This window comes from Castanea sativa, chromosome 5 (assembly GCF_040712315.1).
Source record: "Castanea sativa cultivar Marrone di Chiusa Pesio chromosome 5, ASM4071231v1".
Taxonomy (NCBI): domain Eukaryota; kingdom Viridiplantae; phylum Streptophyta; class Magnoliopsida; order Fagales; family Fagaceae; genus Castanea; species Castanea sativa.
The window spans coordinates 60,279,453-60,295,745 of NC_134017.1; the positions used below are offsets into that span (position 1 = coordinate 60,279,453).

Below are 16,293 nucleotides of genomic sequence, written 5' to 3' on the forward strand. Positions count from 1 at the left end.
ACTCAAAAACCTAATTTCAAGATTTTAATTACAATCACAATCTTAACTTAAATGGTTGTATATAGATAATGAGCGACCAAATGCACAATAGCAATTGCATGATATCATTATCTTAAAAAAAATAAAAAATAAAAAACTTTTGCAAATGTGTAAAGTGTGAACTGAACAATAAACTTTGACGTGGACTAAAAAAAAAAACTTTGACATGTCATGTCAATGTCCCTAGCTATATATATTGCGCTTAAGCTCCTCCACTATTAAAATATATGTTATTTGTCTGTGTATTCATCAAAATAGGAGACGGTGATGATTAATATGAAGGTGAAGCCACCGCCTTGTTCAATATTTGCTTATAGTTACTGTCTCTTGTTCTTTTTCGTACTATCGTTTGACATTTCAAGAGTCCAAGCTGCTACCACAGACCCATCTGAAGGTTCTCTCTCTCTCTCTCTCTCTCTCTGTGCGCGCTCTTGTTTTTAGTAAATCACAGCAATTTCATTATTTTCTATTTATGTTTTGTTGTATTTTATTTTGTTTATCTTCATGAGATGTGCTTGAGATCCAAGTGATAGAATTGAGAGTAAAATTATTATTTAGTTAAGTTGATATATTTTGGTAAACTAGTTAAATGATATCACATCATCAGTCACTTTAATTGCATTTACAACTTTTTTTTCTTTTTCTCAAACCCTCCATGCAAAATTTATCAATTTCATCCACTCCCTGCCATGACGTTTAAGCCTTTGAGGAAAATAAAGGAAGAAAGATGGTGCATCTACATATGACATTAATAGATTTTGTTAACAAATGTTTAAGGATATTTGTTAGATGATAATTATAAGTTATGATTTTATTAACCAAAACTATGAATTGTTTTAATTTAATTTAGAAAGAAGTTTATTATGACTTTTGGAGGACAAAGTGTAATAAATGATCATTTATCTTATTTTTAATTATTGCCACGCTACAAAAATCACACTGACTGGAGAATTATATACTAAATGGAAAGTTAAAAGGTTTTAGGCCATATGTTAAGATTTTTAAATTCTGCTTTCACTACCGACAATACTTGTTTTGACTTTTGAGATTTAAATCCTGACTATATGTATGTATATAACAGGATAGGCCAAAAGCTATATATTAAAAATATGAAACCCCACTTCATAGATTTTTTTTCCCACTAGATAAACTTCGTGTGAGTTTGGATTGCAATGAAATCCACCACGGCTGCGGCTGTGTTTTAAACATGTGGGTCCCGTGCGGGGACCTGTAAATATTTTTTTTCAGTAATTTTTTTATAAATTGGTTCTCATAGTACTATTCATCCATTTAAAAATTATTTTGCTAGTATTTTCAGTTTTCAAAAAATTTTTTTTTTTTTTTGAGGGATGAATGTTGATTATTTGAAAATCAATGTTGGAATTTTTCCTTGTCACCTTCAATCAAGCACAAGGTTTAGAGGGCGTTTGGATAGGAATTAATTCACGTTGCGTTTCTGAAGCTGCGTTTTCCCTTTTTTTTTTTTTGGCACGCGTTTCAGGATGCAGAGGCTACTGTTTATGCACTGTGCATGAACAGTAGCCGCAATAGTTGACCAATTTAACTGTGAACAGTGCACTGTATACTGTTCATGGACCCACAAAATTCACTTTTTAGTAACTTTTTTATTAAAAATGGGTCCCACGGCACTATTCACATATTTAAAAATTATTTTGCTACAGTGTTTTCAGTTTTCAGTTTTCAGTTTCAGCAAAATAAGTTCTATCCAAACGGACCTTTAGTCTATTGCATCACATTGGAGTTTTTGAGCCTGACAGTCAAACTTTATTTATTAGGCTTTTAAAAATTTGTATTTATTTATATTTGTTATTGAAATGTACGGCGTTTAATATGCTTAAGCCTTTAGGTTTATCCAAAATATCGGGGTATATCCCCCCCAAAAAAGAAATGTAATGGGCCTTGGTCATCTATACTGAATTTGGTAAGGTCTTGTTGCAAGAAAAAATGTTGTTAGGATGCTAAAATAAATAGTTTAAAATACTTAAAACTTAAGAAATTTTTTTTTTAAAATACTTAAATTAATCTGATGTTTGAGCTAACGTGTCAAAGTCATTACTATTTTTTACTCTCTCTTTACTCTAAATTGATTAATTAGAATATACTACTAATTTCAACAAGAACCACCCTCCCAAACCCAAACCCAAACCCAAAACCATCACCAACGAGACCTACAAATAGAAAAGAACCACCACCCAAAAAAAAAAAAAACTATAGAGAAACACCAAATGAAACCCAGCAACTAAGCCCATTTCAAATAGAAGATATTAATTTCAACGACTAATCTGTGGGTTTTGTTTCTGGGTAGAATGACAGAGAAGAAACGAAAGATAAAAGAGATAACAAAGAAGAGTGAAAGAAGTGACAAAAAATAATGAGAGTAACTCTCTTTAACTCTGTTTGGGAACAAATTTTGCTTAGGGTTTAGGGACAAAGGTGGTAGTTTAGGACATTCTTGGCATTAGTTCAAACCCGGTTAGTTTACCTAAATAAATTTTATAAAATTTTGTATACAAATTGACTCATCACATAGAAAAATTCAAATATTCATTTATTAAGCGACTATCAATTATATTCATTGTTACATTAGTTTGTAAATTTTATATAGTAATTAATAAACTCACAACTTGTTTACATGGCCAATAGTGGTGGTAGAGTCGTGAAATTCCATGAACCCCTCACTTTTATTCCATTGCAAACAGCTTGCTTGTTAGAAAGTTGTGAGTTTAGCTGTAGTCCTAGCATTTTTGTTAGTCTTCGCTTTTTGGGCAATGTTTATTGTATGTAGTGTGTGCAAGTATACATTGCCCATATAAACTAAAAATGTGATTTAAAAATATTTTTCAGTGTAATTTTGCAGTGTGCACTAGTATTTTTTCCCCCTTTGATATTATATTTTGGTCATGTTATTAATTTATGTAACATTGTTGTGAATTTGTGCCATTGTAAGACAGTGAAGGCATTGAACTCAATATTCCGACAATGGGATACACAAGCGGCCGCATTGTGGAACATAAGTGGAGAGCCATGTAGCGGAGCTGCCGTAAATGGAACTGATTTTGAGGACGCAAATAATAACCCAGCTATCACATGTGACTGTAGCTACGGCGGTGGTACCATCTGCCATATTACACAATTGTATGCCCTCTAAATCTCTCTCATAGTATGACATGCAAAGAGAATAAATGGCATTTTAATGTTTATCACCAACTTCCACTCATAAAACTATTCTCAAATTTTAATATTCACTCTAGCCTTGGTTGGTACCGCATTAAAATTGTCAAATTTATATACTTAATCAACAATGAAATTGAGATGAGAGATTTTGAATTAGATAATGGGTAAGACTTGGGTTCAATACTCCCATGCATTGGATGTGATAAGATATGGATAAGTGGCAAGTTTTGGACATGTGTCTACTGTTCATATCATAAGCTGTTGTTTAAGGTTTGAGTCTATCACTGGTACAATGCGGACATGTTGCTAGAGTTAATAGTTTAGATCCTAACTTCCATTGGTGGACAGTAAACAGTTATTTGTTATAAAGTACAAGTACAACCAATGGACTCCATTTCCAATTGAGATTCACATGTATGAGTAGTTAATAATTTAGATTTACTTCTTAGCAAAAAAAAAGAAAAAGAAAAAAAAAGAACTAAGATTTACTCAGACATTGATGGTACATTGTAGAGTAAGTTGCTCCTAATGGCCCTCTTTCCATGTTGACCCCTTGAAAAATATCGCTACAATTTCTGTTCCTGGAAAGCTAAGAGAAGCCATAAAGATGCTATCTGTCATAAAGGGAAAAAAAAAATTGTATGGGTGTGGCATCATCCTCAACAATGTACACCTCAAAGAGATTCTCACTCGACATTGGAGTGGAGACATGTCTCTGATTAGCTACATATTGCTATACTTCCATATCTCATTTCTTCTTGAATTCACTTTTTGCTGCCACTTTAAACTTTTGGAACAGAATAGACGATCTTGAATTTGAGTCCTATTTCACTCTACCTCTTATTAAAAACTTATTTAATGTGTTGGGTCCCATTTATTGAAGGCGAGTTTGGGCCCATATAACAAGTGGGAAAGGGGGGATTTAAACCCAAGTTCTATTTGTGAGAGACATGCTATTGAGCCACAAATCTTGGCACATGATGGGTTTGTTAGGATAATGGTTGAGTGATTAAATTAACCATTTTTCAAATCAATTTAAGCTTTTGGAATAAGTGTTAGTCTATCACATGCTAACCTTTACATATCCATTTGAATAGAGATCATTTTCTTTACTTATTGCAGGCTAACTGTTCATATATTTTTCAGGAGAGTGTATGCTATGGACAAACGTGGAGTGATTCCAGAAGAAATTGTGGCTTTGAAATATCTTACCTTCATGTATAAATTTCCTCAATCTCTGTGTTTGATTTATGATTATTACCTCTTTATTTTTAAGAAAAAATAAAAATTATAAATAAAATTATTGGCTGTTGAAGATTGTTAAAAAAAATTTCATTTGAATGAAAGATTCAGATTTAGAGTTGATAATTTTTTTCTACACCTGTAGGAAGATTGATCAAAATTACTTCACGGGCCCCTTGCCAGCCTTTGTTGGAAATTTATCTGCATTGCAGACATTGTAAGTATTGAAAGAAGACATATATATGGTTCAAACATTGTAGCAAAGCTTTTCTGTCTATACACATTGTCACCGAACTTGCAAATGTGTAATTTTATGCTCGTATCTATGACAGTAGGTTCATGTTTCTGCAGTGACTAAGGCAGCATGAGGAAATTGTTAAATTGCATTTATATTCAGCAAAAACATGTAAACATATCCAACTTACTAAGTGCAATATAAACTGTCTGATCATGATTCATTTTGGTTTGGTAAAACTTTTGTTTTCACTCATGTGGATGAATGCAAGTACCCATCATGTAAATGTGGATGGAGAGGGGATGAAATGAAAGGCCTAGACCCCACTATTTTTTAAAAAAAAATTTAGAGGCCTTCTGCATAGCGGACAAGGGTGCATAGAGAGAAAGACCCCGTATTAAATGAATTTCAAGTAATATAAAGTTTTTCAACAAAAACTTTTAAGTAAGAGAGTTTTAACCTATGGCGTCCGCTCCTGATGATAACTCTTTATCATCAGACCAAGACACCAATCAGTTTTTGGTGTAGGCGGAGATTGAACCCCAGATCTCTTATACAAAAACTTTGAAGTAATATAAAATTTCTCAACAAAAAATTTAAAGTAATATGAATTTCCACAAAGCAAGCAGCACAATAATTATTGAGAATAATTGGTTGTTGATTTCTAAATTTATTGTTTTTTAACTTTTCAGGTCAATTGCCCACAATTCGTTCTCTGGGACCATCCCAAAGGAGCTTGGAAACCTGAAGCAGCTAAAGTTGCTGTAAGACATGGAAACGCCCTACAGTGAAACATTTATTATTCTGTGAAAACAAAGTGCGGCCCTTATTATGATGGAAGTTAATTGATTTTTTGAATTCTGTGGAATGAAGATGCATTTTAAAACCCTGCACACAATAAAATAGAAGGGAAAAGTGAGTTTTAGAACGGTTTCAGATATGGCCAAAAATACTACCTGTTGCTATTGGTAATGACTAACTTGAAACTTATTAAAAGATCGCATGCCGGGCCTGGATGCTAGCTACCCTTTCTGAGTTTTCAGTTTGATATTCCTATCTAAATTGTGTTGTTTTGGTAAGAATTATAAGAATTTTAAATAAATATTCAAGTGATCTAGATTCCAACTGTGAATTTATTGATATGATAATAGGCTCATTGTCCAAAAGGAGCATAAAAAGAAACCTAACCAGGACTATATTTGATTTTATTTATTTCATTGGAAACATTAACAATATATGAAGCTTTCATTCTATCTAACATTACCACAGAAGTAACAAAACCTCTTAAATGGCGGTGATAACTCATATTCTAACTATTTATTATAAATTCTAAATAGTACTATTCATAATATCATTTAACTATTTGATGATTTACAAACTTGATGCAATGACAAAATGAGAAATTTTTATGTGGCTCATTTTATCTACATTACCTAAAAAAAAAAAAAAAAAGTGTTTTTTTGCTACCAGATTGACGAAAGCTCTTGAATGTTAGTCAGAATTTAGAATTATCTAAACAGTCAAAAAATACAGTTTTGAAACTGACTACTGTCTGGAAAACTTACACCATATAAATTTCGATGATTTCTTTGACATATATCATGCAGGTCTTTTGGTTCAAATAATTTCTCAGGAACACTTCCTCCAGAATTGGGTAATTTGGTCAATCTTGAGGGATTGTAAGTCCTAACATTCTTTTATTTCAGTTTAACCATGTGCATGAGTGTGTCAAATAGAAATTTCTAAATCATAACGGCTTGTCAATTTTGCAGATTCATAAACAGTTGTGGATTGGGTGGTGAAATTCCTTTGACATTTGCCAACCTTCAAAACTTGCGAACCCTGTTAAGATTTATTTATTTATTTTTACTCATGTGGATGAAAATATTTATCATGGGCACAGCTTACTATAGATATGTTTGTGTTTCAGGGGGGCATCAGACAGTCCTTTCACTGGAAGGATACCGGACTTTATTGGAAACTGGACAAAGCTAACATCTCTGTAAGCCATCAAAGTTTCTGGTTTCATCTTCAAATGTATTTTATGCGTATAATAAGTTGCATTTATCTCTAGATTTTCATGCATTCTTCCAAAGCAGTGAAGTATGGCTACTATAATACTACTGTTGATAAGCTGGTTTAATGTTTTTGTAGGAGATTTGAAGGAAATTCTTTTGAAGGTCCAATACCATCCACTTTTTCTAACTTGACTGTGTTGACAAGTTTGTGAGTATATATTTCTCAAATTATTGTAACATTTCTCTCTCTCTCTTCCTCAACAAGACTAGTTTCATAATGTTTGTGTATAAATGTGTAGGCGAATAAGTGATATATACAATGTGAGCTCCTCCTTTGATTTTATTAAAAATTTGGCGTCCTTGACTGACTTGTAAGTTAACATACCCCCGCCATTCATTACCAGATATTCAATCTAAACTCATTCACCTATGCACTAATAATCCAATGTTATTTTCTCTCATAGAGTTCTAAGAAATGCATTGATAATTGGAAGTATTCCATCTGATATTGGAGAATACAAAAGTTTACAATCACTGTAAGTTCCAATGGACAGTTCAACCTTAAATGCTGACTGATAAAAGACTTCCCTCTGTTCCATCTGTTTATCTCGATTTTTTCCCTGATATTGCAGGGATTTGAGTTTCAACAACCTAACAGGTGAAATACCAAGTGTTTTGTTCAGTATGAGTTCGCTTAAAGTCTTGTAAGTATGCATTTGCCTTCTTGTTTTTCCTTTCTTCTTGCAACAGAAGGATTCAAAGTTACAAATTTATGACCTCCACCCAACCTGTCCCTTTACCATAATGGCTTGGAGATATTGATTTATGCCCTCTATTGTTGTCATTGTGCACTTCTGTTTTATCCATAATGGCCCCTCTGCCCCCTCTTTTTTTTTTTTTTTTTTATATGTAAAAAAATATATATCTTTTGCTTTCTCTTACACCATATAAAAATAATTAGGTTTCTTGGAAACAATAGTCTCTCTGGAACGCTTCCTAGCCTAAAGAGTGAAGTACTCTTGACTGTGTAAGTTCTCATAACATAATAATATGTCATCTTAATCTATTAATAATGTTTTCCATTTCAGTATCCTTTAACATTATTCATAATCGTAGGTTCCAATGAGCATATAATATTGTCATTATAAACTATTAATGTTTACCCTTTTAAGTCTGTCAATGTGATTTTGAAAGATAATACCTAACAACCTAATCAAATATTTACCCGAATAAACCAATTTCTCAACTTAATCACTTTTAATCCTAACTAACAATTCGTCCCAATAAGTGATTAACCAATTTCCATTTGATACATATTCAAAAGCAATATAAAGTGTGAAATAATAAACAAGCAAACTACACACAAACTCCAAGAAGTGTTTACAAAGAGGAAACCAAAGCCCCTGGCAAAAAACCTCTCCATGGCATCACTGTCAATTCTCCACTAGTGAATAATTGTAGTACAAATTCGCATAAAGACCCTCCAAGCCTAAACCTCCCCTAGTACTTGAGCTCTCCAAGTTTCAAGTAGCAATTGACTTTGTCAAGTCCTTTCTCCACCTAGTATTGGTAAGTCACCAAGACCTCTTGGATTTTGGTGTTTCTCCAAATAGTTTCTAGCACTAGTCAACTCTCTAACACTTAGGTAAGGTGTAGGTAGTAATGGTTAAAATCTTCTCTCTTGGATAAGGAAATGATGAGAGGGAAGGAGAAGAGAGAATAAGATATGTGTTTGGTTCAAACAAGGAAATTGGCTCTCTCTCTAATAGGAAATTTGAAAGTTTCTCTCTATCTTTCTAAGGTATTTGTGTAGGAGAAAGATATATACATATTGGGAGTGAACTGGCCAAGGGATAAGACTGAAACGATAGTTATGTCCTCAGCTAACCATGGGCACCGGTTGGTCACGAGTTGCAAATAACAAAGGCAGCTTCTTTTACTGCCATGAGTCCTTCTGCAGCAATAGTGACGAGGCTCAAGTACTTCTACCCAATTAAAAAAATATCCCCACAAATTACCAGAAAATTGAGCAGAAATTACACTCAAATTTGGCACGGAATCAAGCTAACAAAACAAGCACTTAGCAGCTTTAACATTACTCTCTCTCTCCTTTTATTTATTTATTATTTAAATGTTGAAGTTAATCTCTTGGGTATGTGTGTTTTTACATCTTAAGCAAATCTGTGTGTACTTTAGTATGCTTTAACATTATTCATTTTTACAGTTCAAAGGAATCTCTTTCTGTGTATGTATTTTTACGTTTCAATCAAATCTCTGTGCGTAATTGTAATCCAAAAACTAATTTCAGTTTTTCATGATGTGGAACAGTATTATGTGGCATGCTTTAAAACCTAAGAAATATTGGTACGAAAAAAAATTGCCAACTTGTTCATGTTGGACACCTGTTTGATATAGACAAACTAGGTGTTAGAAGTTAAACTTGTTTGTAATTAATCCTTCATAAATAAGTGAGTTTCATAAGTTAATGGAGTGGGAAGTTTATTGAAGTTATGTGTGAGATTTATGAATGTAAGAGTTAGAAAATAAATGTAGTGAGAGTTAAAGGTTGGATGGTGTACTATATAAACCCATTCATCCGTCGAATTCTAAGTAAGAGTTGAGAAATACAAAACCTTAAAGAGTTCTAACTCTTCCCTCTCCACTCTCTCTCTTTATTTAATTTGTGAGTGTGAGTCTTTTCTACACACTAAGTAGTGTGTGGATATTTGTGAGAGTAACTGAGGAAAGGCCCATCAATATTTTGTTTATTTCCAACAAAGTGGTATCAGAGCCAATCGGTTCGTGGTGAGAATGGCTATTGCTAATGGGATGGTGTCATTCCAATTTCCTCAACTTACCAAACAAAACTTTGAAAATTGGAGTATCCGAATGAAGGCATTGCTCGGATCCCAAGATGCGTGGGAGATTGTGGAGAAAGGTTATGTGGAGTTACAAAATGAAGAATCTTTAACCCCAAACCAAAAGGAAGCCTTGCAAAAAGCTCGAAAGAAAGATCAACAAGCACTTACATTGATTTATCAAGGCTTGGATGAAACTATGTTCGAGAAAGTTGCAAATGCAACGTCATCCAAGCAAGCATGGGAGATTCTTAAAAACTCTCTAACGGGAGTTGATAAAGTGAAGAAAGTTCGCCTTCAAACATTGAGAGGTGAGTTTGAAGGTTTGCACATGAAAGAATCTGAATCTATTTCAGATTATTTTTCAAGGGTGTTGGCAATTGTAAATCAATTGAAGAGATATGGTGAGAACTTGGATGATGTCCGTGTGGTAGAAAAAATTCTACGGTCATTAACTTCTAAGTTGGACTATATCGTTGTGGCGATTGAGGAATCAAAAGACTTGGAGTCAGTGACCATTGATCAACTCATGGGATCATTACAAGCCCATGAAGAAAGGCTTAATAAGAAGAAGCAAGAGCCTTTGGAGCAAGTCCTACAAGCAAAGCTCACCTTGAATGAGAAAGGTTGGCGTGAAAGTAGCCAAAGAGGCCGAGGACATGGACGTGGTAGAGGGAGAGGATCTAGAGGAAGAAATGGTCAAAACTTTCCCAATTATGAAGAGAGGGGTCAAAGTTCAAAATCCACAAGAGATCATGGAAGAGGAAGTTTCTCAAGACCATATAAAAGAAGGTATGATAAGTCTAATATCAAATGTTATAATTGTCAAAAGTATGGGCATTATGCTTATGAATGTAAAAATGCCACTAACACTATTGAGGAGAAAGCTAACTATGTTGAAGATAAGAATGAAGAAGTGGAGCGACTTTGTTGTTGGCATACAAAGGAGAAGGCAAAGAAGAAAATGGTGCGTGGTATCTTGACTCTGGTGCTAGCAACCATATGTGTGGGAATAAAAGGATGTTTATGGAGATTGATGAATCGGTGGTCGGGAGTGTTACCTTTGGTGACTCATCCAAAGTTTCAATAAAGGGGATAGGTAAAATTCTTATCCGTTTAAAGAATGGAGATCATCAATTTATTTCTGATGTATATTATGTGCCAAGCATGAAAACTAATATTATGAGCTTGGGACAACTTCTTGAGAAAGACTATGATATCCAGTTGAAAGATCGTAGTTGCTTAATAAGGGATCATCGAAATAATGTGATAGCTAATGTGCCTATGACAAGAAATAGAATGTTCTTGTTAAATATTCAAACTGATGCTATTAGATGTCTGAAGGCTTGTTTTAAAGATTCTTCTTGGCTTTGGCATCTAAGATTTGGGCATTTAAACTTTGGAGGACTACAGTTGTTGACAAAGATGAAGATGGTGAGAGGATTGCCTTCCATTGAGCATCCTAACCAGCTTTGTGAAGGATGTCTCCTTGGCAAGCAATCAAGGAAAAGCTTTCCAAAAGAAGCTAGTACAAGATCAACCAAGCCATTGCAACTTGTTCATACTGATGTGTGTGGACCTATCAAGCCATCATCACTTGGTAAAAGTAACTACTTTCTTCTCTTTATTGATGATTTTCAGTAGAAAAACATGGGTTTATTTTTTGAAGCGAAATACGAAGCATTTGGTGCATTTAAGAAATTTAAGGCATTTGTAGAAAAGCGAGTGGTCATGAAATTAAGGCCTTAAGATCTCGATAGAGGAGGCGAATTCACATCAAATGAATTCAAAGAATTTTGTGAAGCAAATGGGATTTGCCGCCCTCTAACAGTTCCAAGGTCACCAAAACGGAATGGTGTACGAAAGAAAGAATCGCTCAATTCTTAATATGGCCAGAAGCATGTTGAAGAGCAAGAAAATGCCAAAAGAATTTTGGGCTGAAGCTATAGATTGTGCAATCTATTTGTCCAATCGTTGCCCCACAAGAAGTGTACAAGGAAAAACCCCACAACAAGCTTGGAGTAGGAAGAAGCCTACGGTTTTCCCATCTTCGTGTGTTTGGGAGCATTGCATATGCACATGTACAGATCAAGAGAGATCCAAGCTAGATGATAAAAAGCAAGAAGTATGTGTTCATTGGCTATGATCAGCTCTAAGGGCTATAAGCTCTATAATCCGAGTAATCCTGGAAAAGTCATTGTTAGGTCGAGGAGATGTGGAATTCGACGAAGAAGGCACATGGGATTGGAGTACCCAAGAAGAGGAGAAGTATGATTTCTTTCCTCTCTACTGAAGAGGAAGATCAAGGGAATGAAGTTCGGGGAAGAGCCTACCACTCCACCTCCATCACCGCGGCATCATCTCCCATTCATGAAAGTCCATCATCATCATCTTTACTAGAAGGAAGTTCTAGTGAAAGACCAAGAAAAATGAGAAGTATCAGGATCTTTATGATTCAACGAGTTCCTGATGATGTAACACTTTTTTGTCTTTGCTGATTGTGAACCTCCAGGATTTGAAGAAGCGGTGCGAGACAAAAAATGGAGAAATGCTATGGATGAAGAGATAAAGGCAATAAAGAAGAATGATACATGGGAGCTTGCAACTCTTCCAACTGGAAAGAAGACAATTGGTGTAAAATTGTTGTACAAGTTGAAAAAGAATGCAAAAGGAGAGGTAGAGAGATACAAAGCAAGATTGGTGGTGAAAGGGTATAGTCAAAGGCAAGGTGTTGATTATGATGAGGTATTTGCCCAGTTGCTCGTTTGGAAACTATACGATTGCTAATTTCTTTTGGCTCGAGGAATCAATGGAGAATTTTTCAAATGGATGTAAAATCCACATTTTTGAATGGCTACCTTGAGGAAGAACTTTATGTTGAGCAGCCTATAGGCTATGTTGTAGAGGGGCAGGAAGATAAAGTTTTGAAGTTAAAGAAAGCTCTATATGGCCTAAAACAGGCACCAAGAGCTTGGAATAGTAGAATTGACAAATACTTCCAGGTTAATGGGTTTTCTAAATGCTCACATGAACATGCGCTTTATTATAAGGTGCATACAAATGGAGATATCTTAATTGTTTGTCTGTATGTAGATGATTTGATTTTTACAGGCAACAATCCAAGTATGTTTGAAGACTTTAAGAAAGCAATGACTAAAGAGTTTGAAATGACAGATATTGGACTTCTGTCCTATTATCTTGGCAATGTAGTGAAGCAAATTGAGGATGGGATTTTTATTTCCCAAGAAGGTTATGTGAAGGATATTCTCGAGAAGTTTGAGATGTTAAATTCCAATCCAGTTTAGCACCCCTTTGTAGAATGTGGAGTGAAGTTGTCAAAGCATGTTGATGAAGAGAAGGTTAATCCAACATTCTTCAAAAGTTTGATCGGAAGTCTGAGGTATCTAACATGTACAAGACCAGACATTCTTTTTGGCGTTGGACTAGTTAGTCGTTACATGGAAGCACCGAAGATGACTCATTTGAACTGCCAAGAGAATTCTTCGCTATTTAAAAGGTACACTGGATTATGGGCTGTTGTATTCACCCTCTAAAGATTTTAAACTTGTTGGCTCGGTGATAGTGATTGGGCGAGATACGGATGATAGAAAGAGTACTCCTGGTTTTTTATTATATATGGTTAATACGCATTTACATGGACGTCCAAAAAGCGAGCCAATCGTGACGCTTTCCACTTGTGAAGCCGATATGCTGCTACCTCCAGTGTTTGTCATGCAAAGTGGCTTAGAAGTTTATTGAAAGAGTTACAAATGTTTCAAGAAGAAGCTACGAAGATATTTATGGACAATAAGTCTGCACTAGCTCTTGCAAAGAATCCAGTCTTTCATGACCGAAGCAAGCACATTGACACAAGGTATCATTTTATTCGAGAATGTATTGCAAGAAAAGAAGTTCATCTTGAGTTCGTGAAGTCACATGATTCAAGTTCAGATATACTCACTAAACCACTCAAGTATGACACATTCAACAAGCTGCGAGCCTTACTTGGAGTAATCAAGAAAACAAGTTTAAGGGGGGATGTTAGAAGTTAAACTTGTTTGTAATTAATCCTTCATAAATAAGTGAGTTTCATAAGTTAATGGAGTGGGAAGTTTATTGAAGTTATGTGTGAGATTTATGAATGTAAGAGTTAGAAAATAAATGTAGTGAGAGTTAAAGGTTGGATGGTGTACTATATAAACCCATTCATCCGTCAAATTCTAAGTAAGAGTTGAGAAATACAAAACCTTAAAGAGTTCTAACTCTTCCCTCTCCACTCTCTCTCTTTATTTAATTTGTGAGTGTGAGTCTTTTCTACACACTAAGTAGTGTGTGGATATTTGTGAGAGTAACTGAGGAAAGGCCCATCAATATTTTGTTTATTTCCAACACTAGGGACATACTTGCATCCATGTCTGTGGTGTATCAAAAGGATTTTCTCTGAAATGGTTAGGACACAAAGGACATGGTGAACATTTTTTTTTAAAAGGGCACCACTCAATCTTCTCTCTCCCTCTCTCACTTGATTTGCAACTCATGCAAATATTTCTTTATAATCAATGCCATACTTATGAGAAAAGCCCTTTGTCACAAGTTGAGCTTTATAGCTTTCAATAAAGACATCAATTTGAGTCTCGATCTTATAAATCCACTTGCATCCAACCTTCAAACTTCCTTGGAGGCAATTCAACCAAGTCTATGTATGATTCCTAGACAGTGCATCAAGTTCCTCTGTCATAACTTTTTGCCAAAAAATATCAGTTCAAGCCTCAAGATGGGAGTGAGACTCATACAAGGTAGCTAATGCATGAAAGCAATGCAAATCTCAAAGATTAGATGGAAACTGACGTACTTGAGCAGAGCCAAATAGTGCTGGAGGTGATGTGCTCTTGGATACCTCATATGGTGTAGAATCATGGGACAGAGGTGGAGCTGAATGGACTGTATCAACAGGGGAAGACTCAACTTGTGGTTGCTTAGGGAAGAGGTCAGAATCTCATTAAGAGGTACAGGGTAGTGTAAGATGTGGATCACTAGGGAATAGTAAAAAGTAAGGAAATAGGGTGGAGAGAAAATCATAGCACCTGTAGCCTTTGTGTTCGATACCATATCCTAGGAAGCAATCAAATCTTGAATGAGGCGCTCAAGTTTTGTGCGTTCATGAGGTTGAAGGAAGACATAACAGAAAGCCAAAGATGTGAAGATGACCGTAGTCAAGGAGGTGAGCCATATAACCTTTCATAGAGGCTGAAGTTGCGAGTGATAGGTGAAGGGACACAGTTAATGCTATGGACTGTCATAAGGGTATTTTTGCTTCAGAATGGTGCAGGCACAGAAGCATAGATGAGAGGAGCATGAAAGATATCTAAGATATGATAGAATTTGCATTTGGCTTTCCCATTCAGCTGAGTGATGGAGGTGGTTTTTGTTATTTCAATAGTAATTATTGCTTTTTGTCCTTGGTTTTGGTTTTGTTTAATTAATTACTTTCTTTCCTTTCTTTGCCTAACTTCACACAAAATATGTGAAATATACCTGAAAATATAACTAATTACTTGCAGTTATTATCATTTCAAGTCTGCATAAGAAATCATTCTTAAATTAAATTGCTCAAGGGGGAGGAAAAACAGAAAGGAAAAGAAGAAGCATTTTTTACTTTTTATGATATCTTCTAAATGTCATGAAATAAAGTGTCCAAAGCAGAAGGTTTTGCATTTGGCAAGTGACCAACGGATAATGCAGTCTAGTTGTTCTGTGGATTTCTTATTCTGAATATTGTTTTATGCATAATGTGTCCGCTCAACATTTTCCATACTCCTTTGAGTGCAGAGATTTGTCCTACAATCAGCTATCTGGAATATTTCCCTCATGGGTAATAGCATCCTCAAACTTACAACTGTATGTCTCTCAAGTAATAGTACTCTTTTCTTTCATCTCTTTTTCTAAATTTAACACCTAGATTTGAACACCAGGTGTTATTGACATGAACCTAACTGAATTTTTTTTTTTTTTTTTTTAAGTATATATAATGTTGATGCCACATGAATGCAATTGAAGAATCAATTAATTTATTCCAACCTTGGTAATCTAAAGAAGATTAATATATACTGGTTAGAAATAACATAATTACTATTGAAACTTGAAGTTGACTTCTTTCATTCTATCGGTTTCTATCTATACTAGCTTCTGGAACTAATGATTAAATAATTCAAATAAAAAAGGGAAAAAATTATATTGCTCCTTTAAAAGAAAAAAAAAAAAAAAGAATTAAAGAAACATCATGTTAACTAGATTAACATGCATGGTAGAAACTATATTAGGTATAGCCAGTACTGCATAATTCTTCTTTTTTTTTTTTAATTTTTACTTTAAGGTCATGTCAAAGGCCCATATATCTTTATGCCACTTCTGTTACTTGGTTAACCCTTTTTCCTTGCTTATGAGAACCCTAAAAATACCCTTCACTATTCCTTAGTGGTGTTAACTCATGATTTTTTAACAAGCTGACTTGAGGAGCCAACAGCTTGTCTGTGAATATCTTCTGTACCAATGTTTTAATTTATTATCCTATGTATCATCTCTAATAAATACCAGGAATGATAGTGATAAATGATCATTGGATAAAATAATGCAGGAATTTGGTGGCAAACAACTTCATATTTGACAGATCAAACATAAGGTGAGTAGTGGTTCCTCTCACCCTTTT

At 34.6% G+C, this 16,293-nt stretch overlaps 1 protein-coding gene across 2 annotated transcripts in view; it reads left to right on the forward strand.

Annotated features, from left to right (window-relative positions):
- Positions 1-270: 270 nt before the first annotated feature.
- LOC142636731 (putative LRR receptor-like serine/threonine-protein kinase At1g56130) overlaps positions 271-16,293 on the forward strand; it is a 29,150-nt gene continuing 13,127 nt past the window's right edge. Inside the window, exons 1-15 of one of the 2 annotated variants that reach the window (XM_075811018.1) lie at positions 271-433; positions 3,012-3,195; positions 4,381-4,452; positions 4,622-4,693; positions 5,404-5,475; positions 6,319-6,390; positions 6,484-6,555; positions 6,642-6,713; positions 6,866-6,937; positions 7,029-7,100; positions 7,194-7,265; positions 7,362-7,433; positions 7,691-7,756; positions 15,417-15,485; positions 16,222-16,266. In XM_075811018.1, the coding sequence (XP_075667133.1) occupies positions 307-433; positions 3,012-3,195; positions 4,381-4,452; positions 4,622-4,693; positions 5,404-5,475; positions 6,319-6,390; positions 6,484-6,555; positions 6,642-6,713; positions 6,866-6,937; positions 7,029-7,100; positions 7,194-7,265; positions 7,362-7,433; positions 7,691-7,756; positions 15,417-15,485; positions 16,222-16,266 (1,211 nt within the window). In that variant the 5' untranslated portion in view covers positions 271-306. The remainder of the gene's footprint in view (positions 434-3,011; positions 3,196-4,380; positions 4,453-4,621; positions 4,694-5,403; positions 5,476-6,318; positions 6,391-6,483; positions 6,556-6,641; positions 6,714-6,865; positions 6,938-7,028; positions 7,101-7,193; positions 7,266-7,361; positions 7,434-7,690; positions 7,757-15,416; positions 15,486-16,221; positions 16,267-16,293) is intronic. The other variant, XM_075811019.1, reaches the window with a different exon arrangement.